General features: G+C 37.7%; 1 protein-coding gene across 1 annotated transcript; it reads right to left on the bottom strand.

Moving 5' to 3' along the window:
* Positions 1–706: 706 nt before the first annotated feature.
* On the bottom strand, positions 707–26,608 carry slkb (STE20-like kinase b). Its single transcript, XM_063009346.1, has 18 exons — positions 26,459–26,608; positions 22,337–22,501; positions 19,346–19,394; positions 18,312–18,461; positions 15,699–15,771; positions 15,384–15,578; positions 14,280–14,361; positions 12,819–12,950; positions 10,957–11,649; positions 10,645–10,775; positions 8,825–8,948; positions 7,609–7,788; positions 6,445–6,574; positions 4,235–4,359; positions 3,382–3,573; positions 2,508–2,633; positions 1,804–1,917; positions 707–1,199 (listed from the first exon to the last, which is right to left on the bottom strand). The coding sequence occupies exons 1-18, from the start codon at positions 26,606–26,608 to the stop codon at positions 1,053–1,055; spliced, it is 2,958 nt and encodes a 985-aa protein (XP_062865416.1). The 3' UTR covers positions 707–1,052.
* Positions 26,609–27,845: the final 1,237 nt, after the last annotated feature.

Here is a 27,845-nt window from a genome sequence, read left to right as displayed (position 1 = left end):
CCAGTTAAACATGTTGATTATAATTATTAGTCCATCTTTACTTAATAACATCTTTTCAATAGCTTTTAAAACAACAGAGTTTATGGGGATTTGTTTGTCAGGGTTCTAATGCATCTTGTTGGTTTTAGAGATCTGTATAGGCCAGCGATGTTCCTCTACAACAAACATTTCTTTATTCTATGCACAGCAGCACTGTCATACAGAAACAAAACAGACCTTTTCCAAAATGTTTGTTTCTAAAAACCCAAGGAGCCAAACCCATTAAAAACCACTGACTTGTTCCTTCACAATTAAACTACACAGATGGCACTATAGTTTTCAACAATGCTATGTTTGTCTGTTTGTCTGTGTGATTCATAACATCAGAGATTGTATAAATGTACCCAATGAGGGTCCAATGATGATGCATTTTACACAGTTCCAGTTGTTTCTCAGGAGAAATGTTTTTACACTCTATGGTACAGTTGTGTGCACTTGTACAGCCTACTCACGTTGGTATTTAATATTTTTTTTACAACAACAGCAATTACAGTTGACCAGGCCAGCTATACAAAGACAGAAAGCTGACAAATTCAATTTAAAAAGTACACACACAGAGCGTCACTGTGCTGTTCTATATGCACCACTCTACTGTGAGTGGTTGCCTACTGCTAGTTAATTTAACTAGTATGACTAAAGCCTCTAATTCAACCAATGACTACAACTACTGGCTTATTAATTTAATGTAATATATTGAATTATATTTAAAATTCTAAATATAATCAATTCCTTAGCCATTATGTGCTTGTAACATAGACAACTCACTTCTTCTACAAGAAAAGTTAAGGTTCTATAGCCCTTTAAAGTGCCCCTCCCCCCCCCCCCCTTTTAAACCTGATTGTTTTAGAGGGGGAAGGCAGCAAATGTTCAGTCATGTTAATCAGTCACAAGGTGTGTGTGTGCACTGTATAGTTTGTGGCTGTATAATTAAGCAATATAAATATATTTGCATTGCTCAGCTGGGTTTCGGTACGGTTGTGCCAACTTGCGCAGTACTTTTGTTTAAGTGTGTGTTAAAACCCGGTGGACTGTACAGTGGGGACAGGGTAAAACTTGGAGATTCGGCTCGGGGCAGAAGGATTAAGGCACTCGGACTCTCCGGTCATCTTGAAAAAGACCTCCTGTTCCTGAACCTTTCTAGCAAACTCCTCTTCCAGTGCCTATACACACACACAAAACACACACACATGACAAGAGTGAATATTTATTTACTACTGTTAGAAAAGAAGTGATGAGATCACACACATGAAAGTACTGTCTGAATGTGTCAGTTTGATCGGAACTGATGGGGTGATGTGTATAGAACTGAATGAATTTGAATAAAGAAAATGTATTGATACATACAAGCATGTTGACTAGAGCTATAACTATTACTTTTCATTTACAATGTGTGTTAATCTTCCTTTATTTTTCATCATATTTTGATCACAGGATGCTGTTGGCTTTGTATATTTGGTTAAAAATCTCACTTTATTCTAAACAGGGCTGCAGTGGTTTCAGAGCCAAATCAAAAACACTGTGAGCATTGCAGAAATACCATGGACCACGGACCGGATTCTAATCCATCACACACTCACTCATTCACAACTAGTGTTAATTAAGAGCAGCCGCTCTACCATCTATGGTTTTTGGGGGGGGGGGGGGGGGGGGGGGGGGCGGACTGGCGTATGCAAAAGAACCCCAAGACACCCCAAGGAAGAACATACAAAACTCTTTGCAGAAACTAAAGGCAGGTGAGATTCTACAGCAGGTCTTGTATCATACCTTTTTCCTGGGTCTCAGTTTTTCTCTCCAGTCCTTTAGCTCGGCACTGTGCTCCTCATCCAGCTCCTTCAGCTTTTCTGTTTCATGTTCAATCAGCAGATGGCACTTTTCATTCTGAGCCATGAACAAAGAAATACATTTGCATAAGTATAGGCCGTGCAATGATATGTATACTACTTATAATATTGTACACAGTATATGGCAGAACATCCAAATATATGGGCATTATTATGAAATTTTACTTTGTGGCTATAACAACTGGCCTCTAATTTTCTGGGGAGGCTTTTTACAAGAATCATATATGATGGTCCAGTTCATCCCAAGGATGAGTAATGGGATTGAATTCAAGGCTCTGTACAGGAAGCTAAAGTTCCTTCACATCAAGCTCATCAAATCATGTCTTTATGGACCTTGCTATGTGAAAAGGGGTAAGAGCCTTTCCCTATTGCCACACAGTTAAAAGCATAGCTATGGCTGAAACAACTATGTCTAATAATACACACGTATATCACACACTTGTAGCCATCAAATGTATATATAATAAAAGTAACATATTTTTTTAAAGCACTGTATATTTGTAACAAAAATTTATTTAATTGTAAGGTACTTAGTTTACATGTACTGAACCATTTTAATAATATTCGTGTATGTCTAAACCTTCTATAAAACCTGGGGTAAAGCCCCGGTACTGAAAGTGTTTATACCTGTAACTGCTGCAGCTCTCTGATATTGGCATCACACTGCAGTTGCAGGTCTCTCATCTGATTTTCATGTTTCTGAAGTTGATGAAGCCTCTCGTTCTTTTGCCTCTTCTCCTCCTGTGCTGCAAACTATACCACACAAAAATATTAATAGACACAGTATAATAATTGCCACAGAGATATACTGACAAGCCACATCAATAATACCAGTGCTCTAAAATAATACACAAGCATTTGACCACAAGACTTCAATGACTACAGACACTGATTTCCATAGTGGCATTGTGGTGTAGCTGGTAGAACGAATGGTTTCTGAACAGCAGCATAGTAACACATCCTGAGGACCTGACGTCAGGTTTCCTCCCACTGCTAAAACAAGCCTGACTGAAGTGGCTCTAATTGTGAATAAGTATTAGAATTTGTGAATTAGATTTGGTGCTGGATTCCCATGACCATAAATCTACACCCCCACAGAAAGTTTTTAAATGTGCACATGAGCATTTAAACAAATTAGAAGACTTGGGCAATTGTTCAGATTGCTCTGTTTGGAGAAGGAAGGGTTAAATGTATTGTTTTAACATCTCAAAACAGGTAAAAGGCATGCATCCTGATGTAGATACTGTTGATTATGTAGAGAGGATTTTGAAACAGTGAATCAAAGGGACTGTAGTAAACTAAAATTTAAAAATGTAAAGTCCAAATGTTATACAAAATTCCTATTTTGCAAAAAACGTTCATAGTTTTTAGGTACACAAGTGTTCCATATTTAACTCTGAACAACAAACATGTTGAACTTACTGTCTGAGGTAATAGTCCATATACTACTAATGCATTGGGCGACATCAGGTATAAATAAATGCAAAAATTGACCTCTAACCTGTTTGATCTTCTCCCTCTCCTGTTCAGGGGTTCCCACTGCAGAGGTGATACGCAAACTTTTCTTGTACATGGCCATGCGTGTCTTGGCGTCTTGGCGCTGGATCTTAGGCAGTCGTGCTTTTTCCTGGGTCTGCTTTGTCTTCATTTCCTCCACGAGTCTCTGGTTGTACCTGTACATCTGCTCCATTTCCTTTTATAAAACAAACACACAGTGTACACTGATTAGCCCTAATATTAGAACCACCTCTCAAAATTCTAAGGAGGTTTAGAACTCTGTAGTTATTGAGTGGTCTGCCACTTCACAGCTTTGTTGCTGTGCATCCTAAACGCATTCACTTTTCAATAAAACCACTCACAGTTGATGGTGGAATATCTAGGAGGAAAAACATTTCACAAACTGATTTGTTACAGTGGTGGCATCCTATTTCAGTACCATGCTCAAATTCAGTAAGCTCTTTAGATCAACCCGCTCTTTCAAAAATGTTTGTAAAGGCAGACTGAATGGCCAGGTACTTGATTTTACAATTCAGTAATTAGGAGGTGTGTCCCAATACTTTTGTCCATACTGTGTACCTTTTAAGATGAGTGGGGGTTAAATATTTGCTATTGCAATTGTACACAAAATGGAGATGCTCTCCTCCAACATTGTTAGTAAAAATTACAGTTAAAGTATATGCTCAAAAGTATGTGGACACCCCTCCTAACCATTACGTTTAGGTGTTTTAGCCACAGTCCGTATTTCTATACTTATAAAACGCATCTATGTGGTAGTTATTCATGATAACAGAGACTGAACATATAAATTTCCAAGCTACACAATAAGGTGAGTGATTTTACAACAGCGATCATACCTTTTCATGTCTCTTGAGCAGCTGGTGTCTCTGCATGAAGTACTGGTCTTTGAGTTGCTGTTTGTGGAGTTGGTGTTTCTCTTGGAGGTGGCGCTCCTCCAGCTCCCACATTGCTGCCTCCCTTGCTGTAAGCAAATCAGGTTAGTCAAGCGGCAGCTACAGTATGCCATGCAAATTGCAGATAATAGATCACCTGCCAACATATACTTCTGATAAAAATTATTAAAGCAATTTCTGAATATTCTGTACATCTCACAGCATTACTTCAACAAAACTTCACTTCAACAAACAGAAGAAGAAATGTCACTTTATTTGGGAATTTTCCTTAGCGTTCCTGATTCATGTTACTGAACAGATTAACAAGCTCTAACTGTCTATTCACAGGAGCTACCAGATGCTTAACTATATGTTTAAGGTTTTAATAGAACTCAGAAGAAATATGTAAGATGGCAGTCAGAATGATGTGGGACACTTATGGCATAAGATTGGTCTATTTGATCTACTGAGACCAATCACAGAGATTTGTCACAAAACTGTGTAAAGGCAAATTTGCATACATTTGCTCCATGTCATGCTTTTACACTGAAAATAAATGGCCATAAATTTTAACTAGATTTTAACTAGTTAAAATTTTAACTAGTTGTGCCAATCAGCACGCAGCTTCTGCGGCAATATCAGGGATTGAACTTGCAACCTCCATGTAACAGATAATAATAATAATAATAATAATATATATTATATATGTATATATGCATTTTCTCATATATACATATTTGTATTTGTAGTGTTTAAGGAGGGTATATTTGCCTGCGCCACACCCCTTCAGACATGTGCGCAGTCCCTTTTTCGCCCATGCTTCGGTGGTTTCGCACTTCTGTGGACGAGCACAGATGCCTCGGTCTGCTAACCAGGGTCCATGCACAGCGTTTCAAGACCCCACCCACTTATTTCGGCCTTTTTCTACCCAGCAGACTTGGTGGCCAATTTGTCTGCTGCATGCACTCCCAATTGTGACCGCTAGATGTCGCCCAGTCGAAGGTAATATTTGTGGCGCTATCAAAACTGTTTAAAGGTTTTATAGCAACTTCCCAATAAGAGGAAATAAATGTGACATGCTATTACATAGCAGTAAAACTATTATAGCAAGAAGATCCTGATGGGATCTAGTGGGACCCCTAGTGGGAGGAGCTGTGTACAGTTTGGAATGCAGCATTAATGTAATATGCTAACTGCATTATTAGGTCTAGTTGTAAACACCGTAATATGCTAACAGCATTAGCTTGGGATGTAAACATTACTTGTCTTGACACAAAATACACAACCAATCAAATTCCTAAAAGTATTATTACATATATACATGCAGCATCAGAATGTTTAAGTAATAAAGCCAACATTTATTGCTTTATTGATCACATGACCCTTGCAACTCTGTCTACAGAATATTCGGAAGTACCCAGAGCACATTTCTATGAATGTAGGCGACAGCTGCTCTGATCCCCAATGTGTGAAAACCACATGACAGGCATTAACTCACAACAAAGAGGATTTACTAGACTTAAAACCAGCAAAGCTGCTGAAGTTTCCCATTTCAAGAAGAATGGAGGCTGTTACAGACGCAAAGGGGTTTATATTAATAACCATGGTTTTGGAAATGGATTTACAACAGGCACATGCTCAAGTGTCCACATACTTGGTAATATAATGTATTTATGCGACTTTGTCAGCCTTACATTTCAACAGAGCTGTTAAAAATGCCTGGCAGAAAACTTTCATTTCTATATTTTCCACAGTGACACACTGAATTTTGAGTTCATCTCCCATGAAGCACTAATGTTTGCAATATAAAATCTTTCAATAAGTAACAATATATGCTAAAAACTTTTTTTTTTTACATTTTTTTGGCCAATGGCTCAACTTTAGACAAACCCACTCCTCACTCTGTAAGTATTTTCTTAGTTAATACCAAAACATGAACTGGTGTGAGAGGTGCCTAAGCTAACAAAATAAAGCCATGCTAAAAACTTTATTATTAATTAAATTATATTTTATACATGTATTTGCCTAGACCTTTATACTAATGGTTTGAAAATAATCCTCTATGACCCATTCTACATCTCAGACGTCCCCAATTACAATCCTGACCCTACAGTTGAGAGCCCATGTGCTAATGTATCTGAAGGAACCTCAGCACTAAGGTTTCTACAGCTCACCTCGGAGCAGCTGCTGTTTGTGGTTAAGGCAGTCTCTCTCCACAGTTGCCAGCTCGAGCTTGTGCTGCTGGATGATCTTCTTCAGACTGCTATCCAGTTCCAGCTGCTGTTTCTGCAAGAACTCCTGTTCCTGAACAGAGACAGATAGAAATGTATATTTACAGCATATATGGAGAATTTTGGGTCGCACAGATACCTGAGGCACTGTTCAAAGCTTAGGATCTTTGCTTTCAACCATTTCAGCTACTGTAACTTTAATTTTAACATTAGAAATGATTAAGTATCTATATTGCGTGATATGAAAATTATTATATTATAATAAAAATTAATATCTGTGGAAATTCGTAGCAATTGTCAGTAAGCAATATTTTGCACAAATGCACAAACAGACTTAAGAACAGCTTCCTCGGACACACACACACCCACCCACACACACACACATCCATAGATGATGAAGACAGCAAACCAAACTGTATTGTACCCCATCCTCCCCAAGCTGCTATTAAATGCACAGATTACTTTACATTCCCTACATAAATCAATACAATTTGAGCAATAATCATTATTATTATGTTTTTTTTTCCACTGTGATGCCAGTTACGCTGTTTTGTTTTGCACTATTTAAACCCTGTGGATATATTCATATCACCATATACATACTTCATATTTCCCATAACTTATCTTACAATAATTTTTGTGTTGCACCTAGTCATATTTTTTAAAATATATATTTGTTTTATATTTTTTTATGATCTAATTTTTATTTTATTATTGCTGCTGGTCTCACTGAGAGCTAACAAACAATGTTTCTTATATAACTACAATGACAATAAAGTCTATCTTATCTCATCTTTTGGGCAAAGTAATCGTACCACATATCCATCATTTAAATAGAAGCATCAAACAAATGCAAAAAGTTTTATCTAAATTGTCTGTGTGGGTTTCCTCTAGTTACTCCTCCCACCTCATAAAAACATGCAGAAGGTGAACTACTCTAAATTGCCCCTAGGTGTGGCCAACTAAATGAGTAAGTGTAAGTTGCCCTTTGATAAACTGGCTTGCTGTCCAGACTGTGTTACTGCCTCATGTTCAAAGGCGTCAGACTCATTGTGACCTTTATCAAAATAAAGCAGAACTGTACTGCAATTTAAGAAACTTTAATACCTCTTTCTTGCGATTTTTCAGCATGTTTTGAAACTTGGAGAGCTCTTTGTCCTGCTCGCCCTTGATTCTCTTGGCTTCGTCGCGGAGGTGGGTGGTGTGCTCCTGTTCTAGTCGCTCGATAGTTTGCTTCTGCTGGCGCTCCATGTTCTCCACTTCTGTATCGTACTGCCGCTTCTTACTCTGAGAAACGAGAGGATGTAGTCTTTAATATCTGTATCCATAAAAGCTTCTCTAAGTCCAGTGCCGTACTGAAAGAAATCTACACGTTTTGACGATGACCCACAAATCATAAACTTAAAGATATAGCCATTCTTATAGATATAGTCATTAATTTTAATTGTTGTAATGAATTAATTGATTTTTACTAAGTAACACTTAGTAACTGGACCATAAAATATTAATTTATTCCATAAATTATTAACTTGCATATGAAAGATTGTAACACTCTGAGCTGAGTCATATAAGATGTACATTTAGTAAAGCGGGCGGCATGGTGGCTCGGTGGGTAGCACTGTCGCCTCACAGCAAGAAGGCCCTGGGTTTGATCCCCAGGCGAGGCGGTCCGGGTCCGCGTCCTCCCACAGTCCAAAAACATGCAGTCAGGTTAATTGGAGACACCGAATTGCCGAATGGGTGTGTGTGGGTGTGTGTCTGCCCTGCGATAGACTGGAGCCCCCCCACCCCCCAATTGGATAAGCGATTAAGAAAGTGAGTAAGTGAACATTTAGTGAAGCGCCAATACAGAAAGAAATATTAGGGTGACAAACTATGCTGTTTTAGCAAAATTACTGAACGGCTGCTAAATTCTTACAAAAAGCTTTAATGTGGATGAAGAAACACAATACACACATAGATCATTGGATTTGTGTTGCAATGGCAAGGAGGTGAATTTGCATTGGGCTTCTTTCTTTTAGACATGGACAATCGTGTCTGTTGAGTACCCAACCAGCTTTGCTAACTCTAATCTGGATCGCCCTAGTGGTGGACTCAACCCGGTAAGTCAGTATAATTTTATATGTGGCAATGGATGCGAGTAAAACATATTAAAATAGGTGTCCACATACTTTTGGCCATGTGGTGTATTCATTTTGCTTAAGCCAAGGGTCAGATCTGATGAAGACTACTAATAAGTAATATCAGATCACACTGTGTATATAGTGATTATAGGGACGGTGATCTCAGTGGAAGCTGAGTAGTTCTGGACTCTTGTACTGACCGTGGTCTCCTGCTCGAAGCGTTTGTAGGTCTGCTCTCTCTGCTGCTGTAGTTTGTTGCTGAGCTGCTGTTGGGCTCTTTGCTCCTCTTTCTGCAACAACCGCAACTCTCTCAGCTCCTGACGTCTAGACAAAATCAAACAAGCAGGGTGTCAGGATGAAAATACACAGAATTACAGAAGGTGGACAAAATGAGCCCATGTGGCATCATTAATTACAGAACTGGTTCTTATGCAATGCAATCTAAGGGCTTAAGAGTCAAACACATTCAACAGTTGTTTCTGGCCTTGAACTACATGGACTGAGATCTCTTCAGATTTCCTGCATCTGTTCACAATAGCATGCACAGTAGATGGTAAAAGACCTAAATAATTTGCAATTTAGTGTTGAGAAACTACTACTTATGCAAATTAAATATCCTATAAACTTTGCAAATTTAAAATGTTTAAATGTACAGAATGCAATTAAGTTTAACTGAAAACATTACATTATTTGTTTGTACTTTAAAGAGAACTAACAGACAACAGATTCTTATTTTTACTGCACTTTACAAAACATCCCGCTGTTTCCAGAAATGGGGTTTAATAACAACCACCTCACTGCTCTTTTATATTAAAATATTATTAACTGTTTTCATTATTTTCTCCAGCCTCTGAAGTTGAAAAACCTTCCAGCTTTGCATGAAATCTTACCCGAAAATGCTTTTGGAGGACATCCTAGACTGCTTAACAGGATATACTTCAGCACGCAGACAGGAAGTACAATTTAGCAACCACATACTTCCCACATTTCCCGTCCTGAGACCAGTCAAATGTCATAAATTCCTTGAGCTTTATGTATCATTTAAAGGTTATTGTTTGTTTTGTAATTTAATCATTCATTCATTTTAATAACAGCTTGATCCTGATCAGGGTTCCCACCCAGAAACACTGAGCACATGGAAGGGATACACCCTGGACAGGGTCCCAACAGATCACAGAGGAAGGACTATAGAGGCAAGGTTTGAACTCAGGTCTAAGGACAGTGGTGCTGTGTGGCAACCACAGAAAGCGATGACATCACTGGTCTTGGCTTGGAGATCTTACAACAAAAATCACTTAGAATGCAAAACTGCTTCATTAAATGCAAACTGAATCAGTTATTTATTTAATGCCTAAACAGACTTGGTTTGATTAGTTCCAGAAGTCCAGTGGCCTGCACTAAACCCTGACCCCAACCCTATTAAACACTTTTGGAGTGAATTAGAACATCAATTGCAAGTTAGTTCTTCTAACCTTGTGAATCTTTAAACAGAATGGACCCACACTCTTAAAAAAAGAGAGCCTTTTTAAAAAAGCGGAGGCTGTTGTGGCAGTAATGGTGATTAATATGGTCATATTAATCCTTCTAAACAAATTTATTCTGATATTCTGATATGTTTGTTTGTTTATTAGGATTTTAACATCATGTTTTACACTTTGGTTACATTCATGACAGAAACGGTAGTTACTCATTACACAAGATTCATCAGTTCACAAGGTTATATCAAACACAGTCATGGACAATTTTGTATCTCCAGTTCACCTCACTTGCATGTCTTTGGAAGAAAACAGGAGCACCCAGAGGAAACCCACGCAGACACGGGGAGAACATGCAAACTTCACACAGAAAGAACCCAGACCACCCCACCTGGGGATCGAACCCAGGACCTTCTTGCTGTGAGGTGACAGTGCTACCCACTGAGCCTCCGTGCCACCCCTGATGGTCTAGTGTACAGATACTTTTGTCCATATAGTGTACTATGTGTAGGAATAAAAACAACACTGATTGGTTGACAGCTCACCTTAGGAATCTCATCTCTTCATTTTTGGTGTCGTTATCTGTGACGATCTTTGACGTCGTTACGCTAACCTCCACTCCATCCACCATGAACTTGCGAGTTTTTTTCAGGGTCTTCTTTTGTCGTTTTTTATCCTGTGGAAAAATCAGAGTTTTAGAGTCAAATATAGCCAACTGGTGCGGGCTGCTTCTTTTTGGCCACAAGAAGAAGTTCCACTTCATTAGCCGTACATTTGCTGATGTTAAATTAAAGTTATTGTGACACATTTGGCTACTTAACCCCTTCCCCCTTATCTTCTTTAGTAAGACCGCTCACCTGTATGGACATTGATCCAGCCTCCTTAGATTTACTCATAAAGCTGGAGATAGACAAGTTTAGATCTAGACTGTTTCTTTCTGTTGCTGAGTCTTTCTTCTGAAATCTGGGCTTTGTTGGGCTTTCTGCAGACTTCTCATCCTCAACGTTTGTCTTTTCCGCATCGTTTACTGGAGAAGTTGGAGGTGTAATTATCTTCTCAGGCACAGTGACTGTAACCTCAATGTCTTTAACAGGTTCCTCCGGTACTGCCTTCTCAGGGACAGGCTCTTCCTTCACCAATGAATCATTTTCTTGAGTTACAGTTACAATTTCAGGCCTGTCCAGCATCATTTCTTCTTTTGGTGCTGGTTGTATTTTGTCTTTTACCACTTCTGGTTTGATATGTTCTTTAGTAGTTTCTACAATTTTTTCATCATCTTTTGGTTCCTGAGTTTTTACACTTGGACTTGGTACCTTTGCAGGTTCCTGGACAGGTTCTGGAGCTTCCTGGATGTGGTTCACATCTGTTTTGGGGATTTCAGGTATAGCTGTCTTGTTAGTAATAAGTTCCACATCTGGGGTTGTGGGAGTGGCAATCTCTTCAATTTTCTCTGGAACGACTTCCAAGGTGGATGGTGACTGGGGAAGCTTCTCGTCCTCAGAGCTCACAATGCTGGCATCAGATGAGGCACGCTTGTGTCCACGAAGCAGCTGGAATATAAACAACAGTGCTGGAATTATGTTGCATGTGCAAACTTAATAATATCATTTAAAAAAATGTTGATTTACTAACATGATCCAAAGATAATAAAATTAATGATAAGATAATTAATGATAAATTAATGAAAAGATGAATGAAATTAATGATAAGATAAAAGATAATTTATCACTCATTATGTGATTTATTATTTCTGAAACAGAAACTGCATGTGTTAATAGAAAGAACTGAATGGCAGGTATTAATCTGATGCATGATTGCACCATGGTTTTATTTTTGTCACAGGAAAAGCACTAAGAAAAGAGAGTAGGAACACATTAAATATGGTTTTCTAAACAATATAGACAAGGTATCCAGACTTCTTGTGTTTTGCCCACTTTATTGTATTGTGAATTGGTTTATTGATTGTGAAAGGATATGATTGCCATTTTTACAGGTAATTAAATGTGGATTTATGGTAAAAAAAATAAAAAGGCAATTAAATCCACTAAAAATTAAATTCACAACACAAAAAAGTGTTGTTGTTGTTTAGAATATATTAAATTTACATCTGACCATAGCACAACAGATGAGTGGTTTATTTTATGCCATGTACATGCACGTGTCAGTTTTGCCTAATCCTAGACTGGCACATAAAAATTGGTCCATTTAAACCAATGTAGTTTAAAAAAGGATAGCTTTTAAAATTACATTTAACCTGATATGTTTCTCTATCTACTGTGTGCCTGCTATTATTTGCACAAAAATTTATTATAATCTGTTAGACTGCATACAAAGTGCCAGAGGGTTCATCACCAAAGCAAAGTCCCCACACTGCCTCTGTGTTGCAACAAACAGCAAAACAGTTTCTTAAAACTATAGTAGCATCATGTAGCACTAATGAAACTCTGTAAGAATATTGCACCTACTGCTATTTTGTGGTCAGTTAAAAGAACATCAGCCTGTGAATCCAGCGGGTTAAAATGACAAAAACTGCTACCTGGATGGATTCAGGACAAAAAGCATTGACAGTGCTTCAGGCCTCGCTTTCGGAGAAACTTTAGCCTGCTACATGTAACTATGTAAGTAAGAGAGTGAGTGCGTAATTAAGTAAGAAGCCAGATTAACAAGGTGTTTTACAGTTAAAAAGATGATATTTCTCAACATCCTGAAACACTCTTACCATATGTGCTTCGTGATCCTCGTCCTCTTCTTCCTCCTTGGACTCCTCGATCTCCTCTGTGACTTCAGCTTTAGCCTCAGCTATCAGCTCTCTAATTGATTTGTTATCAGTAATGCTGTTCACAAATTGATGCTAAACACAAGAGCAAATCAAAGCAAAATGAATGCAACAGTGACAAGAGCCCCAATAAGCTTAAGTGTCACTTCCATTTATTCCTTTTAATCATTTTAATGTATTAATATTCAAATTATCCTGTATTTCATATCTCATTGCTTTGTTTAAACAGAGCCAACATCGTTACTAACCAAATTACCTTTAAAGCAGTACAAACTACTCTACTAGGCAAAGTACACAACTGTTTCCAACACCACATGCCATTACATTTAAATACATCACCATGTTTTATTTTTAACATAAAGCCCAGTCTTACCTTCTGGGGTTTGATCACCCCCCTCTGCACATAATCAATAACAGATCTAAAAACATGCAACTTTTTTAATATAGCGAGCTCCATATAAAAATCCTCCAGTTAGACATTGTTAGTCCATTTTATCTGCTATACAATCCTGCTGTATGTACACAGTAGCTGAAGCAGAACATTATGTGCATGTGAGTGAGTAAATGAGTGTGTGTGTGTGTGTGTGTGTGTTTGTGTGTGTGTGTGTTGACTCGTGTGAGGGAACGTGTTGCTCAAGCCAGGGCTGCTTTAAGCCTAAGGAAAGCTCTTTTGCTGACGTAGAAGTGTAAGGATGAACACAGGGGTCTTACAGGCAGCTAAATCAACATGCCGATTCATTGTAAGCACCTGATGCATATGCAATAAACAAAATGTTTCAGAAAAGGCCCATCTACAGTCCAGCATATCTGTGCTCCTGGGCACAAAGCAAATAAAGTCCATAAAGACAGGAGTTAACCACAATGAACACCTTGAGGGTCAACTGGAATGTCAACTGTGAGCCAGGCCTTCTTGTTTAATAACATATGTGTCTGGCCTTTTCATTAAGGGGGCATAAATGCTCACAAACACACTCCAAAACCTTGAAAAGTATTTGCAGGACAGTAAAGGCAGTTCCAGCTGAAAAGGGAGGCAACTCCATATTAATACATGATGAAAATGACGTCAATTAAGCTCATAGTCATGTGTCCACATACTTTTAATCATATACTGCATCCTTAAAAAAAACTAAACAGACTTCTCAGACTTCTGTTCTTGTGGCCTATTTTTCCCTATGCACTCAGGAGAATTCTGCTGCTTGCACAATAACCTCACTGGCCAGGAGAGGGGCCAAACTGTTGCCACAAAGTTGGAAACATAGTGCAGTACTTGTTTTCTGTAATCAATTAAACAGCCAGTGTGGCTAAAGTCCATGAATTTAATAATCACGAGGGGTGTCCACATACTAGTCATTTAGTGTGGTTTCCAATTGTGATGTTTCATTTCTAAACCTCAAGTAAACTCACCTGAAGGAGCTGCGGTGCACTCCATCTGTTGTCCACGTTCTTATCCAGAGAATGTTTCAGAAAGTCACTGAACTCTGAAGACCTAGAGAAACAGAAAATTCGATTCCTCAAACGACTTCATTGGAGAACTGTCAACCAGTTTAAAAAGAATATTTCCCAACATAAGATGGAAAGTAATTTAGGTATTTCACCATCTACCACACATAATATTGTAAAAAGATTCAGGGGAATTCGAAGGATAAGGCCAGAAACTACTGTTAAACGTGCGTGAATTTCAAGCTCTCAAGCGGCTTATAAATAGCCACGTGGGCTCAGAAGCACTCTGGAAACCGTTGTCACTTAACTCATTCAACCGCCACATAAAGAAATGTAACCTGAAAGTCTATTATGTGAAGAGAAAGCCATACATTATTTCTGTACAGAATGAGTTTCTGTTTTGTATTGTTTTTGGTATAAATGGATGGTGAGTTCTCTGTGCCAAAATAAAGGACCATCCTGATTGTTATTAGTGACAGTACAAAAGCCAACATCTATCATGGTAAGTCCAGTGCCCACAGCAAATGAGAATTTTAGAGTGACATTTGCTGCCATCATGGCACTGTCTTTTTCCGGGAAGTCTATTAATTCCAGGCCTCATTGTTTATATGATTCAACAGCATTACTTTGTAAACATGTGTGTGTGTGTGCTTGTCTGGCCTGCCTGCAATCCAGATCTGTCACCTATTGAAAATGTATCATAAGGAAAAAAATAGATAATGAAGACCACTTTAGAGGAACTAAAGTATTGTATCAAGCAAGAATCTGCACTTGCAAAACAGTAAAAAATAGTGTTCTTAATTCCCAAATAATTAAGTGTAATTAATAGAAAAGGTAATGAAACACAGCAATAAACGTGACTCTGTCCAAATTTTTTCCTATGTTTCAGGCATCAAATTATAAATTTGTTTATATTTACAAAATAATTAAGTTGATCAGTGAAAACATGGAAATAAAGACTCAAGATAATGAAAAAATTACAGGTTCTTGTTTTTACTGTATTAAACAAACTGTATTAAACAAACCAAAGCCCAAATACTACTATCAGGTACTCGTAGTCTGTCCTACCATTTAGAGGGCTGCATGAGGGTGGGTGGATCGGCCTTGGCGATCTTCAGCAGCACCCGCATGGGGTTCATTTCATGATTGGGTGGCTCGATCTGTGCCAGCTCAATTAGGGTTACGCCAAGGGACCAGATATCTGCCTTGTAGTCATACGGCCTGTCCTTTGACGTCTCGCACATCACCACTTCTGGCGCCATCCTGCGTGTGGGGGTGTGATAACATTCCAGAGTAAAATAGGACAGAAAGGAAACCAGATTAGTAAGACTGTATAAGAAAACATGAAAATTTCCAGCCTGTAATTACGGTTTAGCATCTCACCAGTATGGCGTTCCAATGAAAGAGTCTCGTCTCTGGATGGTTTTAGTGTTTTTGGCAGACACTCCAAAATCGGCTAGAGAAAAATGTAGTGAGAGAGATTAGATCAAGTCTGGGAGTTTTTTCGGAATAAATAATATTCAAATAACAAGTAAATAGCATCTGTGTGTACCAGTCACATACGCTATATCGACAAAAGTATTGGGGCACCCTTCTAATTATTGAATGTATGTGTTTTAACCACAACACACTTTAATTAATAAATCAAAGGAAATTTACAGTTCCATCATGAATGTGCCCCTGTGCACAAAGCCTCAGCCCTACAGAACAGCTTTGCAATGAACTGGAACATCAATTGAGGCTTTCTTGACCAAGAAAGTACCCAGTGTCCAGAAGTCTTCTCAGTAGACTGGCTGCTGCTGTCATAGCTATATAGATCACATGGAGCTTACCCTATTTTAATATGATTTGTTTGTGAAATGAGCTGTCCAACAAGCACATGGTCAGCAGTCAAAATACAAAGAGTAAACTGATTACTGGTTCACATTATTACAATGCAATTAAATGCTGTTGACACAGACAGTGTAAATACTAGTCCTGCACTAGTGGATTTCAGTCACATGATCGAATGCTGTGATTCTGGGTTAAAATCAGCATTTATATAACTTGGCTTTGTTTGTCTTTGTTTTGAATCCTCAGTAACCACTTCATCCAAACTAGGTTTGTGGTGGGTCTGGCATCAGATAAAAACACAGGACACCAGGCAGTTATACAGTTTTGTTTTAGGGTGCTAGTAGATCACATGGAATCACTCATGTAACTATGACGTATTTACCCTAGTTTTAGAATGAAAAGTACAACAAGTACACGTGTAACGAGATCACTGGCCATGGGCATAAGAATAATGTTCTTCTGCCTTCACAAATATGGCTGACAGATGTGGAATGAAGGCGCAAATAATTAAAGTGTCAGCGCCTTGCTGAGTGTCAGTTTGCTCCAGGTGAAAGTGTTTCTATCTATCACAGTTTCAGACTTGCCAGCTCCTTTGTTGGCAACCTGCTCTTTCTTTGGTCCACTTTTTTAATTTTTACAGGAAACTCACTTAGTGTAGCAGCACTTTTTCAGGTGTCTCTAGGAAACTGTTTGCTAACTTTGACATATTAAAAAGAAAAAAACCCTAAATATTAAATATTCCACAACTTTTTGCCACATTTTGTATTTCCCTATTAGTTTATTCAGCAAATAAACAACAAACAAAAGTTTGTTTTCTGTAAAGAAGGTGGGCCCCCACTTCTATGAAAAGGCTTTCTCCAAGATTTTCGTCTGTGTCAACACAGCACTAATGTTAGACAAGAAGGCCTGATTCACATTTGCCATTCTGATTCACCCCAAATGTATATAATAAAGTAGAAGTCACGGCTCTGTGCAAACCACTAGAGTTTCTCTACACAAAACGCATCTAACCATGCCTTTATGAACCTTAATTTGTGTGCAGAGGTACAGTCATATAATTGGGAGTATATAATTCATTTATTTTTTCACCAGTTTACACATATAATTTATACATATAATAGGGCGTTGACATCCTCCACACATTAGACCATATAGTGTGTACTGAACTGGCCTGCTTGTATGCAAATCACTGATATCACACATTTACCTAAACTACTCAAGATGCTTCAGATAGTTTCCTAAATTTGACATGCAAAAGTCTCCCTCTCTCTGGCATGCTGTGTCACGCTTATTAGTGCATCGGCACACTGGGCACTACAGCCGGGCCTTTTGTTTAAATTGTAAAAGCACCAAGAACGAGGATGAAACCTAATTGGAACAGCTCATTCAATGTACACAAACCCATTTTCTGAGGGTGTCATCAATAATATTAAAACAGCCGAATCAGCAGCAATTCCAGCACAAACAGAAGCTATCTCATCAGATGATTCTATGTTATCTTTTAAAGCTCGTTACAGTCACTTGGTAGGATTTTATTGGTATGAAAAGTGCACCAGTAGAACAGCGAGCATGTCGTCATGCACTCTAATGATCTACTTCATCACCAGTAGTTCCTGCAGTACTTTCATTAGGCTCATATATACTGCATATTTTAATTATCTTCATCTAATGAAGGCTATATTTTGTATTAGGAGTAACCTTGGGAGATCTGCAATTCCACAGTCATGTTACATCATCAATCCCAAAAACACATTGGGTTAATGGTAGCAAAGTTAGGGGAGCTCATGTAAAATATGGAAGCAAAATGCTCTTGAGTAATCAAACACGACTAGATTTGGAGCAAAAGTGGGGGAAAATGCAAAAAGTAGGGACGTTTGAAGCAATTCTTGGCTGGGTAAAGGAGGATAACATAACCTGTTCATTTTCCAAGAGGAACTTGGGGGAAGAAGGATATTTTCTATATATTAGCATGTCAAACAGCTGCTATAGCATTCAAAAAGATTAGGTATAATGGTATGAATTAATATAAACGATTAAGTTGGTATTTTTTATGGACGTTTGTTTAAACAATACTATTTCTAATAACACTCTGACAGTGTTAAATGTATTAGTTTTGCTTCACTTCAGAATTGAATTATATTTCCGCTTGTTTTCACACAGTACCAAGTTTGACGTCCCCGTCCAGTGTAATCAGAATGTTTCCAGCCTTCAAGTCTCGATGGATGACTTTGTTTTCATGAAGGTAGACCAAAGCCTCCAGAGTCTGTTTACACACCACTCTGATCTGTGGCTCTGTCAGCGGCCTTTCCAGCTCTACATCCAACAAAAATACATATAAATTACATATAAAGTGCACAAAATGAAAACATTTTCACACATTTTGAAAATAATATAAAGAAATTACTTAATATAAAACAGTGTCTACCAACATTTTTGTAAACCTTTTTGTCATTTTTTTTGAAAATGATCAGTTCATGGATGTCATTTCTGCTACAGTTTGGCTAAAGCTATGACTGGTACAGATAGTTGCCTGATCCTAATTCAGAACTGCTACACAAAACCTATGTGAACATGATACATTTAAGTAAGTTTTTGACCCAGTGTTGGGTAAAGGTGGTTCTAATCCAAAATTAGCACTTCTAAACTAAATCCCCAATCTAAAAACTTACTTTAATATATATTTTAACACTGTGTTAAGTAGAGGTGGTTCTAAATTAAAATCCAAATTTTAGAGGTGATTCTAAACTGGAATCTTTTAATTGTCCAGGTACCAGGTACCTAAAATAGGGTTTTAACCAAGTGGTTCATAATCTGTTACTAATGGATTTGCAGACTGTACATCTATACTATAGACCTTTAATTGCTATATTTAATTGCTATATATAATATATACTGCTGACCTTTAATTGCTATATTTAATTGCTATGTATAATAATAAACACAATCAATGCACAATCATGATCCTGGTTTGAATTGCAGTGAAATCACTGGGCATACAGCTGGCAGTAACAATGAAAAAGGTCAAACGTTCTGATAATATAATATCTGAAATTGTCACTGTAGTGCTGGATTCTGGACATGAATGAATGAAGCTCGTTTTTTGATTGATTGATACATGATTTTACTGACTTACATTCAGTCAATAGTTAAATGGATGCCAAATATGTCTTTGTAAATGCAGTGCTGGTGTTACTTACCCAACATTACAGCATCCACCGCACCTCCACCACAGAATTCAATCAGAATCTAAAATAAAATGAAAGGCATACCTCCATCAGTACAAAACACTCTTACATTGCTCTCAAGAGCTTAATTTCCACCAGTATAATTATAATCATATTCAAGCTTGTTAGCTAAAGAATTCAAGAATTTCTTTCAGAGTTCAGGTCTTATCCTTGTTAAAAACTAAGGGGATTAGTTTTTTTTATCTAAATCTGCACAACAATGGAGCTCATACAGAGTCAACACAAAGCAAAACCTCACAATGTTCAGACATTTAAAGACCTTCTGGTAATGTCCTGGTACCAGATACTAGAGCTGCTTTAAAAACATTTGGCAGGTGGTTCTAATGCCTTGGTTTATTGGTGTTTTGATTTTTGTTTATCTTTTTATAAAGGATAAATAATATATTACTGATCAGCTGCTAAAAATTGACATATAGAAAAGAAACATGGCGAGTTTTCACTTAGGGATAATAAAGTAACCAATTCCCTCCCGCATGTTCTTGACAGGTGTAGCAAATCTGAAGGACCTAAAGAACCCACAATACCAGCAGTATCTGCCTTATTGTCAATAATAATATTGATTATTAATCAACTATTTCCTTAAAGATACACAAAAAAGACGCCAACAATGTGGTGTTTTATCTCATTGCTTAACAAAGCAACAAAGCAGCCACACTCTAAACAATCACACCTACCAGGGCAATTCTGTTGTTTTATTATGGGCGGAGTGTCGATTACGCTACACAATAGCGTACAGTAACACAGTGAACCAGAGAGAACTTTCATACACTAGCACAGCCAAAGATGGCAGGCCTTTGGTTTCCTGTCCAGCGGAACAGTTCCATAGGAGCCATTCAGGCCATTACATCCTGTTAATGTTTGATCAAATCTACCGCCTGTCTCAGGTTATAAACTTTACAGACTGTTACACACACAAACAAAGGAATTAGAAGGAAGTAGCAATTCAACTATTTCTCCTTATTTTTAACTACTCTAAGCAAAGACAACACAGGACAATACACACTGAACCCCAAACTTAATGGATTTCAGATGTATCAATATAAAAGATGTACCAGAATACAGGACAGGAATTTTAGCCCATCAGACAAGAAAGTAAATACTGATGTTTCAACAAGACAACTGCCCCAAAAATAAAGCCAAACATTTTAAGAATGATTGGTAAGAATATGTGAAGGTGCTTGTATGGTTTAACTAAGTCCTGACTTGAAGAATTTTGTAACTGCAGGTCTGTTGGAGGGACTGTCTAAACCTTGAAGAATGAGGTAAAAGTAAACCACAATGCTGCAAAAAGCAAACTATTTCTTACACTAAATACCTCAAAGCTATAGTTGTCAACAACTTTTTCTGCATATAAAGACATACTTTTTATTTATAATGTTAAGTACAAAGGGCGGCACAGGGTCACAGTGGTCAGTGCTGCCGCCTCACATAAAAAAGGGCCTGGGTTTAATTCCCCAGCCAGTTGGTTGGCTAAGGTTCTTTCTGTGTGGGTTTCCTCCAGGTGCTCTGGTTTCCTCTCACAAATTCTAAGACATGCAGTCAAGCTTAATGGAGCAACTTAAATCTGCCCTAAGTGTGACTTTGTGTATATGTGTGTGTGTGTGTGTGTGTGTGTGTGTGTTTGTGTGTTTGTGTGTCTGCCCTGTGATGGACTGGCCCATTCAGTTAACTAGCAATTGTAAGGTCAGACAGTACTGTAGAATGAAAAGGCCTGGTTCACAACCAACACTTCAATTCATCCTTAAGGTGATTTATAGCGTAAAAGCAGGTCACTGGAGTTTCTCCACACCCAAGTTGTATTTATTTAATACACAACTGTATTTATTTATGACCCACACTAGACTTTTGAACCATGGCTGCAAATAGTAATAAATGTAAATATATAATCCACACGTTTACATGACAGGTCTGTTTAATACTTCATAAGGAAGCAGAATCCTGAGTGTGTGAGCATATCTCTCGGTGAACCTCTGAGCCTCATAACAACCTGCACACCTACTGCAACATTACACGCCCATGTTTTAGGGGAAAATGAAAAGAAAGGACGTAGGCAGGGGAGGACAGGTAGGGCAGTAATATAATAACTGAGTCATTACAGCTGGCCTCTTCTGACAATGGACTGCATACAATACTGTACTGTGTGTACCAACCTCGCTCTAAAAACATCAACTAAATATTCCCACATTAGTACATTAGTTGTGCACTATCTAGCAAGTTTTATTTACGTTATCTAAGTATAAAGGATATAAAAATCTAAATACAAATTGATTCTTGGGAGTTTTACTGATTGTTTTGTCGTGTTGGTCCAGGTTTTTAAGGCCCCTTTTAAAATCTGTGCCTGACAGAAAGGAGAAACTTAACTGTTGCTCATTAAATAACTTTATTTAAAGAATTAATGTTTGTCAAAGTGCAGACAAACATTTAAATTATTTTCAATTGTAATTTAACACATATCATCTCAGAAACAGCTAATTATCCGTATCTGTAACTTGACTGGTGTGTAAACTTTTTCAGGACTAAAATAAAATAGATCAAGCTTTATTAACTTTTTTTCTCCAATGCAATGCAAGCAATTGAGGGTTAAGAGCCTTGCTCAAGAACCCAACAGTGGCAATTTGCCAGCGGTGGGGTATGAACCAGCAATCTTCTGATCACTAATCCAGTACAATAACCACTGAGCTACCACTGCCCTACTTGTGTGACATGAGACCAAAAACAAGTCAAATACGTCCCAACACATCTAAACATATATGGCACTCCAGGCAATGAACAGCACCTTATACCATAGTTAAGTTATACAATGTAGTTTATTTTTACCACAATTCTAATATTTACATGGAATGATAAGAATCACTCAAATTTAATGTAAGAATGTTGTTTAACCATTATTTTTTACACTGGGCTAATGCCGTGCATGTTAATAGACACGTTGTGTGTACTCACCCAGAGCTTAGTCTCATAGTAGAAAGCATCCAGGAGCTTCACAATGTTGAAATGGTCACATGATGCCAGTATGTCGATCTCCACCATATAATCCTCCAGTTCCTCTTCGGTTTTAGTGTCAATCACCTTTGCTGCTGCCAAAATGCCAGACTGTTTGTTCTGGGCCTAAAAAATAAAAAATAATTTCAGTAATTAGAGCTTCATACAGAATTAGAAAAACACCAGACCCAGGAACTGTTTGCCCTGTTATAATGGCAAATATTAACAAAGTGGATAAGAAATAACCTTTAATATTGACACATTATGTTTAAGCACTTTTAATTTACAGTCTACAACACTCATCTGATAAGACTATACAAGCATTAGCTGCCGTGTCTATTTACATTTTAACTTAATTGAAATGGGTTAAGTACACTAATGCTACACTAAGCAATTACTGTGATCTTTTAGTGTTTTATTTAACCTTTAATTTAGCCAGGCAAGTTATTTTGACAGCCAGGTAAGTAGGGAAAAGGCTACTAGAGGGAGAGAGGAACAAAGGCAAAAAGGAAATATGTAGAATAAACAACAGACAACAGTATAACATCTATATAAAACAAAACAGAAGAAAACAGACAGGAAGGGGCCTTAACCAAACTGTAGTCACAAAGCTGATAGTACACAATTCCCTAGAATTTAGATTTCTTTTCAAAGAAACTCAGAGGCCCAGACTAAACCTTGAGAAATAGCCAAAGACCAGCCAGCACTCTGTATTTCCTCTAGTGATCTCTTGGCATCTGATGGACAGATATTAAAAAAATGTGATTCATAATTTCCCAGAATGTGTTTGTACAGCTACAACGACCAATGGCACTGTGTTGTATACCACTTTCACCAATGCCGGCTTGTGTGTGGATGCCAGTGTTGCATTCAGAGACATTGTTTAGCAGTTGTAAGTGTTGCAACCAAGTACAGACCAATTTATCCATCCCCTATTTACCAATCGCCAGTGATGTTCTGTTAACTTGATTTGTTTGCCAGTTATCAGATAAGCTTTGTTGCTCAGGAGCATAGCTGTAGAAGCTTGGTGGTAGAGCAGCTTTTATACTTCTGTTCAGTATGGCTGTATGTTTGATTGTGTTTATTCATATGCAAAGTTGCTGGCTAAAAATAACCAAATCCAAAATTACAAACATTTCTACAAGCATAGTAATAGGGCGGTATGGTGGCTCGGTGGACAGCACTCTTGCCTCACAACCAAGAATTCTAGAATCTGAAGGAAGAATAAACAGCAGAACCAAATCAGCAGTAAAATACCAAGGTCAAAGTTTGCTAGTTTATTACATATTTATTATCACATCTGCCTAAATGAAACCATGCAGCCTTTGACTATTTAAATATGTGACATGTATTTCGCAGTCTAAGTTTGTAAAACTCTGTAGGTGCACCATTTATTTTCCTATCAATCTTGACCACACAATCAGTGTCTAGAGCTTAAAAAACCTCCTCATAGCAAGACACTACTGAATCTCACAGTGGGAATCGTGTTTAGTGAATAGTAAGGCTAATTTGACGTCATCAGACAACAAGAATTTCTGCTACTTTAGTGTAGAGCCTCCAAGTTACATGCAAATTATTTTTAAGCAAAGATATGTTTGTGGGATGTGTTTTTCTTCTTCTTTAAACTTTTCCAGTAAATGTCTTTAGTCACAGCCTGTTATATAAACATATTTTGCAACTCAGTCAAGAAGGGACAGTGGCAGCCACAACATCCTATGTGTCAAATGCCATCCCTGATTAGAAAGGGGTCTGACCTGGGCAGTATGGCTATAGTTTCATATTTTCTACATATGGAATGAACTGAGATCTGTGGTGTGACTTTGTGCTTTTCTCTGCTCAGACCTTTGAATTATTCTGAATTCTCATTTCACTGATCTAGACAGTCTTAAGTATAATAATAAACCTCACAAAAAATGAGATATTTAAACCTGTGTGTAAGTAAAAGGTTTTTACATAATGCACGGTTCAAACTCACTATATTTAAAATGTGCAATCTGAGACAAGTATAAAAATGATAAAACAGGAGTGTACATTTTAGGGCATTGCAAAACCACACATATTTAAAATATGTTTTATTGGTGGTGGTGGTGAACATTTTAGGTTGTCAGCTTAGATTCTGATTCATTCTCACCACTCTTACCAGCAGGAAACTAAGCACATTGACTTTAAATCTTTATGAAGCACCAAGCAGGAACTCTTTCTTTGCTTTAAACAAATTTACTCTCCTACCCTATACGGAAATCCTGCACTATTTCCTACAGCAGAAAAAAAAACATACTGCCTTTCCACTTATTCATGTTAATTTATGTGCTGGCTGTTTAAACTGTGTTCTAACACTAATCTTTACTATCTGGAGAAATGTCCAGTTCACTAACTAATATGTTTTAAAACAATTCTTCAAAAAACTGGTCAAGTCAATACAAATCAAGGGTTTATTTGTCACACACATAGTTAAGTAGATTTATGAGTTAGTAGTCATTTGCATCTGAAGTCAAACATCACATGATTTGACAGTGAAAGTGAATCTAGATCTGCATAGTTTGGCATGCTTAGATTATCCAACTAGACACTCACTATGAAAACAGATATGTTTCCCTGATGTGTTACATAAAAACATTGGACTTTACAAAACATCTGAAGGAGTCCTGTGGTATCTGGTACCAGGATATTACCAGCAGGTCCAGAATTGTCTTACAGTGCACTACGAGTAACTATCATTAGCCCAGCTGTTATGAAATCAGCATTGTTAGCACGTTATTGAGGGTTGGAACTAATGTTCTGGCTCATCAGTGTATATGCATACCACTGCATTAAGAGGACAGTTAAAAAGTTGAATCCAGACAGCTTTTTTTAAATGTTAAACAAGAAACTGAAAAAAGAAAAGAAGAAAAGACTAACAAAAAAAAACTATGTGGATGATGAAAAAATTATGGTGGAAAAAATTTATTTGTACTGTTTCAGTATCGCTATAGAAGTTACCACTGCTATAGACTTTGGTCATATTAACAAATCTGGTAAACACAAAATATGTGGTCAATAGGATGCAATGTGCTTTTTAAAACTGTAATAACAAGGTAGGATATGTTCTAATTAACTGTTCAAAGAAATGAGTATTTTTATTTATACATCATTGATACAAAAGGGGTAACCTAAAATTATTTTTTGCATTTTTTTTTTATTATTTGTATGTGCGGCCTTTCTTTCTGTTCACAACTTCCTTACATTAACATTTAAGAGCGTATTTCTTTACCTGACTTCTGTGTTTCTGTTCTTCAGTTATAAGGTCATACGCAGATTTACATCTTTAATTAACTTTTTTAAGGCAAGGTAGTTTTAATTAAAACATAGCCTGTATATGCAGTTTGTTGCATTGCATTGCCATACTCTACAGTCTACAAATACTAAAAGTAACTGCAGGGGTGTCATATTCCCACGAGTAAAATTTGTTACTTGATCAGTACTGTAAATACTAAATATGTGGTACATAATTTTATAAATATGCACTGTAAAGATACAGAATGTGCATTATTGAGGGTACTGCCCATGGAGCAAGCAATTGTACATTTTAGCACTATAATATGTAAGTGTATATGTATGCACCAGCATCTTGATTGGAAAAGGGGCAATCAATGGTGAAAACCATTAACCATTAACAGTGGAAGGAAGAACCACGTAAGCGGCACAGCAAGAAGGTCCTGGGTTCAATCCCCTGCTGGAGCGGTCTGGGTCCTTTCTGTGTGGAGTTTGTATGTTCTCCCCGTGTCTGTGTGGGTTTCCTCCGGGCGCTCCGGTTTCCTCCCACAGTCCAAAGACATGCAAGTGAGGTAAATTGAAGGTACAAAATTGTCCATGACTGTGTTTGAGATTAAACTTGAACTGATAAATCTTGTGTAACAAATAACTACTGTTTCTGTCATGAATGTAACCACTAATAAATAAATACAGAGCCACATAAAAAAACAGTAGAAACCATTTTAATGTGTGCCAAGAAATAAAAAAAAAAACAAGAGGCCAAATGTAATAAACTACACATTTGTTTTGCAGTTATTACTGTGTATTAAGGGTGTAGTGAATACTGTTTACCTTGTACACCTTCCCAAAGGCTCCATCTCCTAATTCTCCCAGGATCTCCCAGGTTTCTTCAGGATTCACGTCTCTCTGAACGTGATCATATTGTTTTTTCTTCTTCTCAGGACCCAACTTGAATATTTTGCGAAAATTAAAGAAAGACATGGTCGCTCCAAGGTATTTAGTTGGCTGATAAATAAGATGTTAGGAAATAAACAGCTGTGAGTCAGGATCATCTGTTATTGATGCTGCATTGTTCAGTTGTTTTCACACGATCGCATGGTGATCCTGTAATGGTTGTTTGTTTTTTTATATATATATATATATTATTATTACTAATATTAGAAATATTAAATGCTGGAAATTATTTGGCACATTCAGATCAGTGTAAAAAACAGAGACACGTTTAAATGTGCGCTTATTTATTCCGACAGAGCGGATTTATGTTACTACAAAGCACAACAAAGCACCAAATGTAACGCACGGATGAATGAAGCCTGGAACTGCTCTAGCACGATTCACCAATAATCCAACAATCGTTCCTGCTGACCAAAAACCTTCAACTGTTTCAACTTTAAATCCAAAAGCGTGTTTGTTTTCTTCAGGCCGAGGTTGTTGTTCCCAAACTCCAAATCCGAACGAACACTCCGATTGCTCTCGGCTCCCTTTCCAACAGAAAGTGTGATCGGTACAGAATTATACACTCAACCGCAGTGCATACACTCCCCAGGTTTACAGCTTTAATCCACAAGTAAATATTAAAATAAAATGTGCAAATGTGCACGAACAATACTTTAAACTAGCTGGTCCAGATCGCTAAACTAGCGGACTCATTATCCAGTGCGCGTTCCCGAGCGGATAAAGCTTTCTGTCGCACGTCCGCGCGTCCTTGCATGTGGAACGCCAAAAAGGTCATACATACATACATACATACATACATACATACATACTCTATTTACAAACCCATCAGGCACATGGCACAGCTTTAAATGATTAACCACAAAGTCAAATATTTATTAGGATTTTAACGTCATGTTTTACACACTTTCATTCATAACTGAAACGGTAGTTACTCATTACACAAGATTCATCAGTTCACAAGTTTAATCTCAAACACAGTCATGGACAATTTTGTATCTCCAATTCACCTCACTTGCTGGTCTTTGGACTGTGGGAGGAAACCGGAGCTCCGGGAGGAAACCCACACAGACACGGGGAGAACATGCAAACTCCACACAGAAAGGACCCGGACCCGGGGATCGAACCCGGGACCTTCTTGCTGTGAGGCGACAGTGCTACCCAATGAGCCACCGTGATGCCCACAAATTTGCCGCAGTTTGCATTGGACATTAGGCGGTTGTTATGCGAAATTATCTTGATTACGATCTCCAGGCGTTCAAGA

Source organism: Trichomycterus rosablanca, chromosome 15 (genome assembly GCF_030014385.1).
Source record: "Trichomycterus rosablanca isolate fTriRos1 chromosome 15, fTriRos1.hap1, whole genome shotgun sequence".
Taxonomy (NCBI): domain Eukaryota; kingdom Metazoa; phylum Chordata; class Actinopteri; order Siluriformes; family Trichomycteridae; genus Trichomycterus; species Trichomycterus rosablanca.
The sequence above is the reverse complement of the archived record's forward strand: the minus strand, read 5'-3'. Positions and strand labels throughout refer to the sequence as shown.

What these genes read in the sequence shown, in the direction of transcription:
- slkb (XM_063009346.1), bottom strand. Translation starts at nt 26,608, where the DNA reads ATGTCTTTCTTTAATTTTCGCAAAATATTCAAGTTGGGTCCTGAGAAG. An exon ending in GAAGAGATGAGATTCCTAAG is followed by an intron (nt 8,949 to 10,644) that starts GTGAGCTGTCAA and finishes GATTTTGTCTAG; the next exon opens with ACGTCAGGAGCTGAGAGAGT. An exon ending in TGCTCAAGAGACATGAAAAG is followed by an intron (nt 3,574 to 4,234) that starts GTATGATCGCTG and finishes GTTTTATAAAAG; the next exon opens with GAAATGGAGCAGATGTACAG.